At 39.4% G+C, this 14,969-nt stretch overlaps 1 protein-coding gene across 3 annotated transcripts in view; it reads left to right on the top strand.

Annotated features, from left to right (window-relative positions):
- DLK1 (delta like non-canonical Notch ligand 1) overlaps nt 1-14,485 on the top strand; it is a 35,912-nt gene extending 21,427 nt beyond the window's left edge. For all 3 annotated transcript variants that reach the window (XM_072641522.1, XM_072641513.1, XM_072641508.1), the window contains exons 5-6: nt 260-401; nt 13,344-14,485. In XM_072641522.1, coding sequence (XP_072497623.1) covers nt 260-401; nt 13,344-14,079 — 878 coding nt within the window. In that variant the 3' untranslated portion in view covers nt 14,080-14,485. The remainder of the gene's footprint in view (nt 1-259; nt 402-13,343) is intronic.
- Nucleotides 14,486-14,969: the final 484 nt, after the last annotated feature.

Below are 14,969 nucleotides of genomic sequence, written 5' to 3'. Positions count from 1 at the left end.
TCCCCAGAATCATTTCCTCCTTGTTTTGGGGTGGATTCCTTTGATTGGCACAATACAAACCAGAAGGCCATTGTTTTTTTAGATAAGCCTTGAACAAGAATACAAAGGAATGACCCCGAGTGGAGGAAGCTCTATATAAGGGCCCAACTATTCTACATGAGTAGAAATGAATGGCAAGATTGTGGAGTATAATTTCTGGATGGGGAAATTTCCTAGATGAGGGAGAATAATAGTGAATGTTTTCTATATATTCCTTTAGATCTCCAGTTGTGTGCTGCCAAACCCTGTCACAAGAATGGGACATGCACTGGTTCTGAAGAAGGTGGCTCCAGCTGTTCTTGTGTTCCTGGCTCTTCAGGAAGAAACTGTCGTTTGAAGGAAGGACCTTGTGTTATTAATGGGTAAATCTTCACTTGCAGCAATTTATGATTGTTTTTATTTTCTATGTGATTTTCACTTTATATTCTACAGAGATTCTTTTAGTAAAAAAAAAAACAACACAAAATAAAACTGTTTGAGGTGGTGGAAGTGTCTGTGCTTGGGGACCCTGAAGTATTCTTTCCTTTTCTGGAGTAACATAGACTAGATCAAAATGTTTTTAGAGTCACAGAATGTCAGAGTTTGAAGAGTTAATGACTGTATAACATAGAATATAAGGTCAAAAGGGACTTTGGGATGTCACAGTTTGAAGAGAACTTAGAATATGAATGTTATGGATCACAGCAGTCTTAGGATCATAGAAAATAGAATGTCAGAGTTGGAAGTGGTCTTAGAACCACAGAACATAGAAAGTCAGAGACCAAAGGGGGCTTAGAACCACAAAACATATAATGTCAGAGCCAAATGGAGCCTTAGAATCACAGAACATAGAATGTCAGAGTCAGATGGGGATTTAGAACAGTGGTTCATAAGTTGTTCTTAAGATCTCCAAGTTTCACATATAGATTTCATGGGATCCATGGATTTAGATAGGAAAAGATTGCCTCTTTATCAATATAATTGGTTTTCTTTTTAATCCTGCTTTATTTTATGCATTAAAAGCATTAATCTGAGAAAGCATCTATTGGCTTTATCAAAGCATCAAAGAGGTTCATGGTACACAAAATGCTTTAGAGACTAGAACATAGACTGTTATAGCAAGAAGGGGCCTTAGTATCATAGATTATGAACTCTTAGAGCTAGAAAGAGCCTTAGCATCATAGAACATAGAGTATGAGGGGACATTGGGAGAATTTTGGAGATGGAAGTTTCCTCATAATCACAAAATGATACATTTTAAAGTGAGATCATCTAGCTGAAAGTTTCATTTTACAGATAACAAATGAGGGCCAGAAAGAACTGATTTGTCAAAGGTCACATTGGTAGTTAGTGGAAAGTAGGTGCTAGAATTCAGGTATCCTGACTCTTAAGTTCATTGTTATTTCCAATTCGCAATGCTGCTGAATGACATTCAATTTCCTTAAAACAAACAAACAAAATCCAGGTGCATCTTGCCTTGCTATAGCATGGTCCAAAGTAATTTGATATTAATATTCTTGAGATGCTTTGAAATTCTGATGTGTGTGAATAGGAATAAATTGGGGCCAATGAACTAAGGCATATTTCTCAATTATTTGCATAATATTGCCAAGATAAAGGAACAAAAGATGACAGTTAAGCAGCCCTTAGCTGCTGTTTAGAATATAAGAAATGGGCTTCATAGACAATAGTCTTGCCAGACTAGTTAGTGCCTACTAGTTAGGGTAAGACTAGCAATGATTCTTTAAATTCTTTAACTTTTAGATAGTAATGTGCTAGACTGAAAAGGAAAGAAAAATTGTAGGGGATAAATTGTGCTCAGCCCTGGGTGCCATGTTTTAGGAAGGACATTGACCAAGTGGAGTGAATGCAGAGGAGGAATGACAGGATGGTCAGGGTAGGAGTGAGGTGCCTGCCGTCTCCAGGCCATGTGTGGCCCCCTAGACCATCAAGTGCAGTCCTTTGACTGAATCCAAATAAATTATTCTGTGAAATTTGGATTCAGTCAAAGGCACTTGAGGACCTAAAGGGCCACATGTAGCCTGGAGGCTGCAGGTTCCCCACCCCTGTGTTAGGGAATTGGATATTAGGCTAGATAACTGCTGGTCAAAGGATCTAGGATATTTGGCCTGGAGAAGAAAATTCTAGGGATGGGTGCATGATAGCATAATAAAAGGATTAGATTAGTTTCCAATTTTCTTATGATGCAACACTGGCACATATGGAATTTGTCAGCCAGGTGGTTCAGTAGATAGAGTACCCAACTTGGAATCAGGAAGACTCATCTCCCTGAGTTCAAATTTGGCTTCAGACACTTAGTAGCTGTGTGGAACCTCATCAAGTCACTTAACCTCTATTTACCTCGGTTTCCTTATCTGTAAAATGAACTGCAGAAGGAAATGGCAAACCACTGTAGTGTCTTTGCTAAGAAAACTCCAAATAGGGTCCCAAAGAGTCAGACATGACTGAATTAGTTGAACAACAACAACATAGTTTGTCAACTATGTTGATCAATATCATTTGCCCCACTCAAAACCACTGTTGTGATCAGCTTAATGTGGATGACAGTGGAATGAGTAGCACTCTTTCTTGTTTTGTGTCCTCAAGTAGACAAGATATATCAGAACAAATTAGAAATGCTAACACCCCATCTGCTGGTAAGTGCTTAGGGGCAGATGGTGTTGCCTAACTACACTAACTAGCTAAAGTGAGCAAAACTCTGAATGTATGTGAAATGAATTCCAGTGATGAATGCTTTTATTAGATGCCAGTACCACACCATGAGAAAACTGGAAGCAGATCTTACTAGCTCTAGGCAAGGGCTTCATATTGGTTTTTTGTCAGTGATATCTTGGGCTCCAGGTTGCACTACAGTATTGCAGATCATTGTAAGATAATTGGAAGAAATTATTTCATTCCTGAACCCAGATAAAATCAAAGAAGATTGAAAGTTTAGGAGTTATTTACTATCTAAAGAGGGAAAAGCTGAAGAGCCTGAAGACACTGAAAATGCTACCTAATAATGAAATGGATGGCTGATATAATTTTGGTGACTTGAATGACTTTGATGGGTATACTTGGAATGGAATTTTGAAAAGATTTAAGACAGGAAGAGACCTTAGAGGTCGTGTAGGCCAACTCCCTCATTTTAAAGGTGAGGGCCAGAAAAGTTAAATGAATTACCCAAAGTTACACAGATTGTAAGTTGTACTGTACCATGGTATCTCACTAATAGAACAACGATACTAAAACAGTATAATTTTAATTATCTTCAGTCACCATCATGAACAGATACATAAGTTTGCAGTTGTTACCACGGTTGTTGTGTTCGTTGTTCATTCTTTGTTTTCTAAGAGGACCAGTGACATCGCAGGTGACATTTTAACTTGTGTATGAATTGGATTTAAGTGAAACAGAGTTACACAAAGTCACTAGCCTAACTCTTTCTTCTTGAGTCATCAAATTCCAGTGACAGAACAAAAGTAAAGGTGGCCCAGGATGCAGTGGATGACGTTGGTGTCTTCAATGTCTGACTAAGCTCTGAGGACTCCACAGAGCCTGTTTCAGCTGCCTTTATGGCCACTGGAACAAATTGTTCTCATCCTACCCATTTCACTGGGGATAGACTTCCCTCTAACTCACTGACAGGATTGAGGCCTGCCAGTTATGCTCAACTTGGTTTAGCCCATTTGCCAAGATAGTTTTAGCAGGGTGTGGCTGCTGCACATACTATAGCTTCTTAGAGCCGCACATGAGAGTTGGGTGAAGGTGGACACCAAAGGTGGATGAGCAGCCCTCCAACCAGAGGTGCTGGGGGAGTGTTACCAAAGTAAGGACTGTAGAAAGAAAAATGTAGTTATCTAGGAGTACTCCTAAGGCCAAGTGCCACCATGGAAGAAGTGTCATGAGAGAACTATTGAAAACCTGTGGAAAGATATTATGCTGGATGTGTGTATGTTTGTCCTTCACTGCTGAAGAAGATCATGCCATCAGAGAAATGATGACATGACTTGCACTTGACTTTGTTTTGAGTGAGAGAGGGCTGTGCAGCTCACCAGTCTTGCTTCTCCTCCAGAGCCATCTGAATCCAGTGACCAGATATTCATCAGGATGACTGGAGATGACCCAGGATGAGGCAATTGGGGTTAAGTGACTTGTGCAAAGTCACACTGGTAGTGAGGGTCAAGTGTCTGAGGTGAAATTTGCACTCAGATCCTCCTGACTCCTGCACTGGTGCTCTATCCACTCTACCATCTAGCTTCCCCATTATGCTAGATAACTACTGGTTAAAGGAACTAGGATATTTAGCCTGGAGAAAAAATTTCTGGGGGTGGAGTACATGATAACACATAGAAAAGAACATATAACTCAACAAGTTATAACATATAACTCAACAAGTCTAAAACAGACCTCATTATCTCCCCACCCCCCCAAAAAAAAACTTCAAAAAGTTAGTCACTATTTTACCTAAGCAAAAACAATTTTAAAAAATGTAGAATTGGATCTAGAAAACAAAAGTACATCAGAAATTACTGATACCCATAATTATCAATTAAAAATGAAAAGACAAAGGTTAAGGAATACAAGGAGTGAAGGTACTATAAAGAACAAAATCAATAATTCGTCATTAATTGAAAACTATACTACCAAGGCTTTAGAAGCAAAGAAATAAGAGGACAGAGAGAACCCCTCAAAAAGGATATGGAGAATTTTGGGTTGTATTTCTGGTCAAAAGACATTGGTTATAATGGATGTGTGAGTTTGGTCAAATACAAAACAGAAAGCTTGTATACTATAGAACCATGGAATTAGAGCCAGAAGGAATCTTAGACATTATCTAGTCCCATGCTTTCATTTTACAACTACCAACCCTAAGACCCAGAGAGGTTAAGTAACTTGTTTAGGATCACATAGGTCCCAGGATTCAATTTCAAGTCCTCTGAGTCCAAATCCAGATCTTTTGCCACCATACCATGAGACCTCCGTGGGGAATTATTGAGAAGTTTTGACAAATATTGATAGTCAGCTAGTTTGATATGTGAGGTGAATGAGAGGAGGGTGATGCCCTTAAAAGTAACAAGGAAGTTCAAAAGAGGAGAGGTTTTTTGTGTGGGGTGGGGAGATAATGAGGTCTGTTTTAGACTTGTTGAGTTTGATATGCCTATAGGATATCTACTTCTAAAAATGTAAGAGTCAGTTGGTGATTTGGTACCTAAGCTCATGTGAAAGAATAGGGCTAGATATATAAATTTGGAAGTCATCTTTATAGGGACAATTAAATCTGCTGGGAGCTGATGAGATTACCAAGTGAGAAAGTTTACAGAGAAAAGGAAAGAGGGTTACAGAACAGGACTTGAGGGTACATCCATAGTTAGTGGGTATGATCTAGATGAAGATCCTAAGAAGAAGCAGTAGGATAGGTAGGAAGAAAAGCAGGAGAAAGCAATGTCTCAAAAACCCAGGAATGAAGAGTATACAGAGGATTTTGGGAAAGGAAGAGTTACCTATTGAAGATGTTTTTGATAGGGCTAGGAAACAGGCATTTGTGTGTCCCAGGCTATGTTTGAAAAGTGATTTTCCCTTCTTGTTTTCTCTGCGGACTGTGGAGTTGGAACAGTGTCTTTACTGTCAGACTTGGGTGATGAGTTAGTTAGTTTTATGGAATTGCTTTTTTTTTTTAATTTTGCATTCTTTTTTTTCCACTTTACAATGGAAGGCTCATTTGGTTGAGGAGGTAGAGGAATCTATTTGGCTATGAAGGTGATGTAAAAGCAAAGGTAACAATAAAATTATTTTTAAATGAGGAAAGAAAAAATGGATTGCATGAAATAAAAAAAGAAAATTGGGCTTTCAAGCTCTATCCTCCAAATGGAAACATGGATGCAATTTAAATCTTCCCATAGCTTCATTCCTGAACCTTAGAGATAGCATTTAAAGTATATTTATTAAAAGTCATATTTGAAAATGGCCCTTACGTGTTACTTCCTAGGAAGATGCCCATTTCCCATTCTCACTTCTGTTTATAGATGAATAGTTTTATGAGGAATTTAAGTGTTGTACAGATAGATGGTATTAACACAAGGGGCACCTAAGAGGCTAGATCAGTGGTCTTGAGAAGGCATCAGTTTCTCTCTCACCCTTGGGCATTCTGCAGTCAGTACAGAAAAGCAGAGAAAATAGAACCTTTACTCTGGATATTAACTTTTTGATTGGCCCCCATAACTCTATCATTAAATAATGAGTAAGTACAAGGAAAGAGTAAGGTTGGAACATCAGGGCAGTAGGACATTAGTCAGACAATCAACATGCATTTATTAATCACTTGCTTTGTGTAAGGCACTGTTCTAGGAGCTTCAGATACAAAGACCAAAGTGAGACAATAGTGCCACCATCAAGAAATTAACATATTGACAGGATATATGTTTGCAGATAAGTGAAAAATGTATACATACCATTATATTAGCAATTGGATATATGCCCAAATGTATATACAATGATTTCAGAGGTAGCAGTACTAACAACTGGGGAAATCATGAAAAGCCTCTTGAAAGTTGTAGAACTAGATGTGAGAGAGGTGAGAAAATAGAACATTGCAGTCATAAGAGAAAGCCTATATAAAGTTATGGAAGTGAAAAATGGATTGATTTGTATAGAGAACATCAAGTAAGTATTTTGACTGGAATACAATTAAAGGGGAATAATTTGTAATCAGTCTGGAAAAGTATGCTAGAGATAGATTGGGAAAGACTATGAATATAAAAGGCAACTTTTTTTATTTTGCAGTAATAGGGCTCAGTTGGAACTTCATGAGGAGGGGAGATGCAGTCAGATTTGGGATTTGGAAATGGCAATTTGGCATCCATGTGCAGGATGGATTGGAAAACAGAAGGCCAAGATGCAGGGAGAAAAGGAGGAGGCTATTTCAGTAGTCCTGGTAGGAAGTATAGGAAGTATTAAGGGCTAACATTTACTTCCAGTGTGACCTTGGACAAGAAAGTTAATTTCCCTGGGCCTCCATTTCCTCTTTTGTAGTCTGAAGGACTCAGACTAGATGTCATCTAAGGTTCATTCTATGATCCTGAACAAGGTGGTTATACCATGGATGGAAAGAATCAAAAGGAGGAGAGAAATGTGGGGAACATAGACTCAACAAGACTAGGGAGCTGATGAAGAGTAGGGAGTGGTGATGCCCAGATGACGCCCAGGTTGGGATAGGTAGTGTAAGTGCCTTCCCCCTTAGTCTGTGCATACAGGTTACTAGTAGAAGGGTTACTAGTAGGTTTGTTGCATGTATATTTTCCTGTGTTTTCTTGCATGTCCACACCTGGTAAATTCAGTGAGGCCACTGGCTTGAGGATTAACTCATAGCTCATAGGCACGGAGGCAGTAGATATCCTGGGAAAGGACACAGCCTTGTAAAAGCCCAGAGTTGTATAACCTGGGTTCATATTCTGCTATAATTCTTATTATGCATATGACTTGAGCAGGTTACTTAACTTCCCTGGGCCATCTGTAAAATGAGGGGGTTGACTAGATCACTTCCAAGGGTCTCTTACTCTATGATACTTTGTCTTAACATTGATAAAGATCATGTCATGCAACTCACTGATTGTATCAATGGAAAAAAAAAAGCTGAGAGAATTGACTCATCTAAAATTACAAAACCCATAGAGGCATAAATAGTACTTGAACACAGGTCTTCTAACTTCAAATCCAATTTTTTAAATTCTATTTCCCTGCTCAGTTTCTTTATCTGTAAAATGGGGATAATACTATCTACCAAACAGGGCTCATGATAAATGATGATTACATAAACATGGATGCTTATTATTACTTTTAGTCATGTACCCATGACCTAGGTTAAGGGATGTGGCACACAAATCCTTAACCTTGTGAGCCTATAGTTCAAGTTATGATAACTACCAAACAGCTGACTGATGCTTGGTAAAGGATACTTTTATGAAGGGGGCAGATCTCTCTCTCCCAAGTTTTTCCTTTACATTCTTGCTTCTTTCCTGCTGACTAGCCACCATGAGAAAGAGTTTCTCCTTGGGGAAGCACAGGTTGGAATAGACATTTTTCTGTGATCAACACTTATTGACTTGGCATCCTCCAGATGTGCCAGTCATCCAGGAGACTGTGAGCTGACTCCCCCAAATCCTGCCATGTGGGATAGGGGGATGGGAACTGGGTTTGGACTCACAAGGTCTCCACTCATTCTATTTAGACAAGTGTACCAAGAGAAGTCACCTTGCCTCTCTGAAACCATATTGCCTTTTTCAATTAAGTGAAAATAACAAGGTTTGCTGTGAGAAAAAAAAACCCTTTGTGAATCTTAAGGGATTTTTTTTGTTTCATTTTTGGTCTTTCTATCCCTGATACTTAGCATAGTGCCTGACACATAGTAGGTGCTTAACAAATGCTAGTTGACTGACTATAGAAGTGTGAGTTGTTATAGCTCCAGTTCTTTCCCAACTATCCTTGCTTTCCTCCCTTCCCACTGCACTGAGCAGATGACAGTCGGTGAATAAGGGGAAAATGCACATTCTGTTCACTCAGTCCACATTTAGCCAACAATCCTGACCCTGTCATGGACTAGCTAGCTATAGGTCTACTTCCTCTCCTTTGCCCTCAGTTTCCTTATCTGTAAATTGGGGATGAGAATACTTGTTTTAACTCTTTACATAGTTGCTGTTTTGTAACGTATTTTGTAAGACTTTATGTGGCATGGAAATGTGAGTTATTTTAATTATTAATGTATGTTTTGTAAAAGCTTCACTTAGAAGTAGTGAAAGTGACAGCTTGATTATATTTCAGCTAGAGGAAGAAAGAAGCATCTTTAAAAATATACATTTACACACATATACAAATTATATATGTACATATATACATACGTACAGACAATATACACAAATACACGCACCTATCCCTCTTAACCAGTATGAACTAATCTGTCAAAATATAGCCTATGATGCTTGAAATTCCTTGAAAGGACAATTCTTATGCAGAGAAATTATCCATCTCCTATACAGCAACAATTTTCTTGTCCTACTTGTGTATAGTTCCTTTCTTTCCCAGAGCTTGAAGGATTAAATAGATAACAAAGTCAGGATGCCTTTAAAAACAATTGCATTAGATACTATGTGGGTTCCCTTAGAGAAAACAACTTCGCTTTAAAACAGCACATTTCTCTCACTGGATCTTTTCTTTAACAAGTCACCCCAAAAGACCTAGTGTCATGTGAATTCACATAGAGAGCATTTTAAAATTCTTTTTTTGTTTTTTGGTCTGTAATTCCCTAAGAGCCCTAGCAATGTGTTCACTAGTGCGCAGTAATGACACTTTCTCTCTCCACCCCCATAGGGATAGGTTCTGGACTGTGGACTCTCTGTAACTTAAAAGTCTTTGAGATTTTTCTAGAACATTGAGAAGCAAAGTGACCTGTCCAGGCAAAAACAAAACATCCAAATGCCATCTCTACCACCACAACCACTCCTATACCAATACCAATACTAACATCAACACCGACACTACCACTACCACTGTCACCACCGAGTAAACTGTGGTTGTAATATATTGGTTCAGTCCAACACATGTTTGGTGGCTAGGGGGCACCATAATGTATAGAGTGCTGGGCCTGGAGTCAGCAAGACTCATCTTTCTGAATTCAAATCTGAACTCAGATACTTACTAGATGTATCATCTTGGGCAAGTCACTTAACCCTGTTTACCCCAGTTTGCTCCTTTTTAAAATGAGCTGGAGAAGGAAATGCTAAACCACTCCAGTATCTTTGCCAAGAAAACCCCAAATAGGATTGTGAAGTATTGGACATGACTAAAAAACAACTGAACAAAATGCAATTTGCTATCTTGAGTCCTCAAGATACAAAGATGAAAAATTAAAAAACATTATGGTATAGATGAAGAATCACCAGACTGACAATTAAGACTTGGGCCTAGATTCTGACACTCAACTATGTGAATATAAATGTCATTTTAGCAACTGTGAGTTTTGGTTTCTTCATCTTACCTCACAGGAATGTAAATATAAGGTATTATAAAAATATAGATAGTTATACTTCAATGAACGTATGCTTTCTGTTCAAAATGGTGGAATGAAGGTTGCGTTTGGTTGGACTTGGATTCAGATCCTGATCCTGACACTCACTAAATGAGTAACCACGGAAAAACCACTTAAAGAAATTGTAATTTAGTGAGGTTATCTGTAAAATGGAGAGTGATAGCTATACTGCCTACCTCAAAAGGCTGATAGAATATCAAATATATGTAAATGTTTGTAAAAATGCCTTGCAAAGATTAAAGTACTTTGCATGTCAAACTCCTTCCACCACTGTAGCTTGCAATTAAGTTAATATTATTATGATGCAGTCCCTACTCTCAAGAAGCTTATACATTAATGGTTGGGGACATATGACAGGTACACAAATTTCTATGTTAAAGTTAGAATAATGTGATAGGGTCATAGGAAAATCAGTCAAAGCATGATGAGAAATTTAGGGAGTGATCTGTTTTCGCCTGGGGTGAGAGGTAAATAATAAGGTTCAGGAGAGATTACTCTGGGCAGGTAACTTTTGAATCTGAATTTGAAGATAGGCAGGGGAACTTTGGCAGATAGAGCTGTAGGAGGAGCAGTCTGTCTAAAAGCAGCTGGCTTCTGTGATAAAATTCTGACTAAGCCAGGCTAATATTGGCCATTTGTCATTCTTCTCTGTACCCCTATCCATCACAAGAAAAAAAGGAAGCACAAAGAGAGATGAGGGGAGGGAGGTAGAGAGACACACAGAGAAAGAGAGAGAAAGAGATACAGACAGAGACAGAGATGGAGAGACAATGATAGACAAAAATGGGGGGGGGGAAGAGAGACAGAGACAGAGACAGAGACAGAGACAGAGAGACAGAGAGACAGCGCATTACTAGAATGAGGAGGAAACCTACAGGTTCGTAATTACTTTCATCATACAGCTGCTCAGAATTCCACTGATCTACTCTTTCTTTTGACATCTCAGGAGCTCTGAGACACCAGAAAGGATCTAAAGATCCTACAGGCATGTTTCTGGTTGTGTAGGAGATTGGCTCATGCTGCCGTATTGTCCAGAATTTGGAACTGCAGATGTTAATTCATTCCTTAGGTCTGGTGGCCAGAGTCTCTGAGTTTGAATTCTGACTCTGATATTGTCTCCCTATGTGTCCTTAGGCAAGCCATTTCCCATCACTGTGACATCTGTAAAGTGATGGATTGGGTTGGATATTATCTTAGGTCCCTTATGACTCTCATATCTGTGATTGCTGTCCACATTGAGCCCATAATTCTGTTCTGCTCACCCATCATCCAAAACTCAAAGAACAACATTGTCTGCCTGCCACAGATGTGCTCTAGGCATATCTCCCTGCCATTCCCTCAGAGAGAAGAAACTGAACATTGAAGAGGCTGAACATATTTAATTTCTTTCATACCCCGGGCACATGCCTATGTTTGCTGTCCTGAATCTTGTACTATCTCTTTTATTATGGTAAGAAAATGGGGAGAGAAAACAATGTGCATTACAATGTCACAGTGGTGTAGAAGGAACACTGAGAGCTGAGAGACCTGAATTCTAGTCCTGGATGTGCCACTCATATTCCGTACAACTTTAGAACAAGTTGGTTACCCCCTCTGAGCCTCATTGCTTTCATCTCTTAAACGTAGACTGTGCTACCTGCCCCAGTTCCTTCGTTCTTTGCCGAGGTAATGGAATGTGGAAGGGGTGTGTTAGAGTCATCTCATGTCTGTTTTTGAAAGCTGATTATTAAATCTTCAGAGTGGTGAGCCTTTAAACCTCAGAAATCAGCAAATGCTGCAAATCAGCGCTTGATGTATTGTTTTGTTAATTGTCTAGATATAAGAAAGTGATAGAGAAAATGGTAATGATCCAGGTTAAACTTAAAGGTGTGTTGTGCTTTTATTTTTTTCCTTCAAGAAAGCTGGTTGTTAAACACTTACCAGCATACCCTTTACTATGAATATGGAACACTGAATATAAAATCAGAGGTCTTTGGACCTGTTGGTAAGGTTTACTGTGCTGTTTTTTTTTTTCTACTTTTTGTTTTTCATTGTAAGTGATGACTTTCTGGTCTCTTGAAGGACATTTTCTTTGTATTGTCTCAACAGGCAGTCAGAAAAACTAATTGATTTTAGTTTGCATTAATAAAGGTATAATATTCAGAATGAGGGAGATGATGGTCTCATTGTTTTCTGCTCTTGCAGATCACACCTAGAATGCTATGTCCCTTTTTGAGCACCATGTGTTAGAAAGGACATAAATAAGCCAGAGTTTGTTCAGGAGAATGTGATCAGGCCATATGTGTGTGTGTGTTCATCCTTTGTTGCCAAAGAAGACCATGCCATCACAGAAATGATGACCTGACTTGCACTTGACTTTGTTTTGAGTGAGTGAGGGAGGGCTGTGCAGGTCACCAGCCTCACTTTTCCTCCAGAGCCATCTGAATCCAGTGACAAGACATTCATCAGAATGACTGGAGATGACCCAGGATGAGGCAATTGGGGTTAAGTGACTTGCCCAAGGTCACACAGCTAGTGAGTGTCAAGTGTCTCAGGTGAAGGAAGTGGTGATATTTAGAATAGAGTAGACATAGAGAAGGCATGATAGTTGCAAATATTTAAATTTGAAGAAGGAGGATTAGATTTGTTCTGCTTGGCCTCAGTGGACAGAACCAGGAATAACGAGTAGATGTTGCAGAAAGGCAGATTTAAGTTTGATATAAGGACAACTTTCTCACAGAGAACTGACCTACTTCTGAGGGGTAGGGAGCTCCCTTTTTCCTGGAGATTTTCAAACAGAGGCTAGAATGTTACTTGTAAGACATTGTTGCACAGGAAATTATTGGATTAGTAAAGGGTTGGACCCCTTCTAATTCTGACATTCTGTGATTCTATGACAGAGGATTCTCAGAAAAATGAAAAGAATCATTTATGCCTGTTGTTCAGTTATTTCAGACTCTTTGTGACCCATTTTGTTTTTTTATTTTTGCAAAGATACTGGGATGGATTGCTATTTCCCTCTCCAGCTCATTTTAAATATGAGGAAACTGAGGCAGAGTAAAGTAACTTATCCAGCTAGGAAGAGTCTGAGGTTGGATTTGAACTCAGGTCCTCCTGACTTCAGGCCAGGTTCTCTATCCCCCACACCATCTAGCTGCCCTGAAACTGTGAGATTATTATCAAAATATATGAGTCATTCTATTGCAGGTTTACTTTTCTTTACATCTTGTATCTTCCTTTCTCACCTGTTCACCTTGTGCCCTAGTTCTCCCTGTCAAAATGGAGGAGCTTGCATTGATGACAATGGTCTTGCCTCCTATACCTCCTGCTTGTGCCCAGAAGGCTTTTCTGGCAACTTCTGCGAACTGAACATGAACAGCTGTGTCCCAAATCCATGTGAGAATGGAGGTGTGTGCACTGACATTGGTGGGGACTTCCGTTGTCGCTGTCCGCTGGGGTTCATGGATAAGACTTGCAGCCGACGTGTGGGGGACCATTGTGCCAGTGGTCCCTGTGAGCATGGGGGTACCTGTGTGCCTCATGCCAGAGGAGGCTTTGAATGCCTCTGTCGACCAGAATTCTCTGGGCCCACTTGTAACCATGGCCACCCAGGAACCAAGACCAAGAGAGATCCTGGGCTAGCTGACCAACTTCCCCCTGAGACTCAGGGTAAGATTGCTACCCATCAACCCAACCACAGAATGCTGAAGATCACCATGAGGGAGTTGACCAAGAACAGTAAACCTCTGCTTAATGAAAGCCAGGCCATCTGCTTCACCATCCTTGGGGTTCTGACGTGCCTAGTTGTCCTGGGCACTGTTAGCATTGTGTTCTTCAACAAGTGTGAGGTGTGGCTCTCCAATGCCAAGTACAGCCGTCTCCTTCGTAAAAAAAAGAACTTGCTTCTCAGATACAGCAATGGTGATGAGCACACCATTAACATCATCTTACCTGAGAAGATGAATCTGAAATCCTACAGTAAGTGCCTGAATGAGATATGAGCACATGGTGCTATCCTCACCAAGGCCTTTCTTTGTGGAGTCTGCTAGGACACATGGTTTATTATAAAGCTTGTGATTGACCTTGCTATCTTGTGTGCTGTGTGGTTAGGGGAATAGCTCTATATCTGTGTATGCACTGTATTTACGCTGCCAGGGAAACTTCCAGACCTAAACGGAGATGCTCAGAGAGCAATCTGAATCCAGTAGTGGGACTGTCAATGGAATTTTGTAAAAGTTTTAAGTCTTTCCTTTCTGAATGAAAGGGAAATGATGCAGCGGCAAGGACCCTGGATTTCTTTCAAATCATTGCTTGCAAGTTACTGCCTGTGTCATCTCAAACAAATTGCTTCTTCCCTCTGAGCTTCAGTTCTCTCATCTTTAAAATAAAGGAAATTGGATTAGATGATCTGTATGGTCTCTTCCAGCTCACAACCCTATTCTTGGTTCTTTTACACCCTTTCAAGTTTACCATTCAGTTGATTGGATAGCAAAGTAGATCTCTTAACTAAGAATGAAAAATTGCTTCATAAGCTCTAATAGTCCATTGATGACAATATGTTTGATAATGTTATTGTGGGCATTTGTTTTTTTTATGTTCATTATTTTAATAATGAAAGTATTTGTGGTATAGATGGATAAAAGGAATATGTATAAAATTGCATTTGGGAGCCTAGTGTAATGGAATGATCAACCTTACGCTCACATCTCAGTTCTCCTTTCAGATCTGCAGGTAACTTTCATGAACCTGGTCATCTTTCTGGGCCTTTCACTCTTCATCTAAAGAACTGAAATTCAAAAAACACAAACTACAAAATCCCATAATTTTGTGATTTTTCTTGAAATGGAAGAAAGTATCTCCTATGACAATAGATTTAATCCACCTGAGACTT

The sequence above is a fragment of the Notamacropus eugenii genome, chromosome 1 (genome assembly GCF_028372415.1).
Source record: "Notamacropus eugenii isolate mMacEug1 chromosome 1, mMacEug1.pri_v2, whole genome shotgun sequence".
In the NCBI taxonomy this organism is placed as follows: Eukaryota; Metazoa; Chordata; class Mammalia; order Diprotodontia; family Macropodidae; genus Notamacropus; species Notamacropus eugenii.
This window is presented reverse-complemented; position numbering and strand designations above follow the sequence as displayed.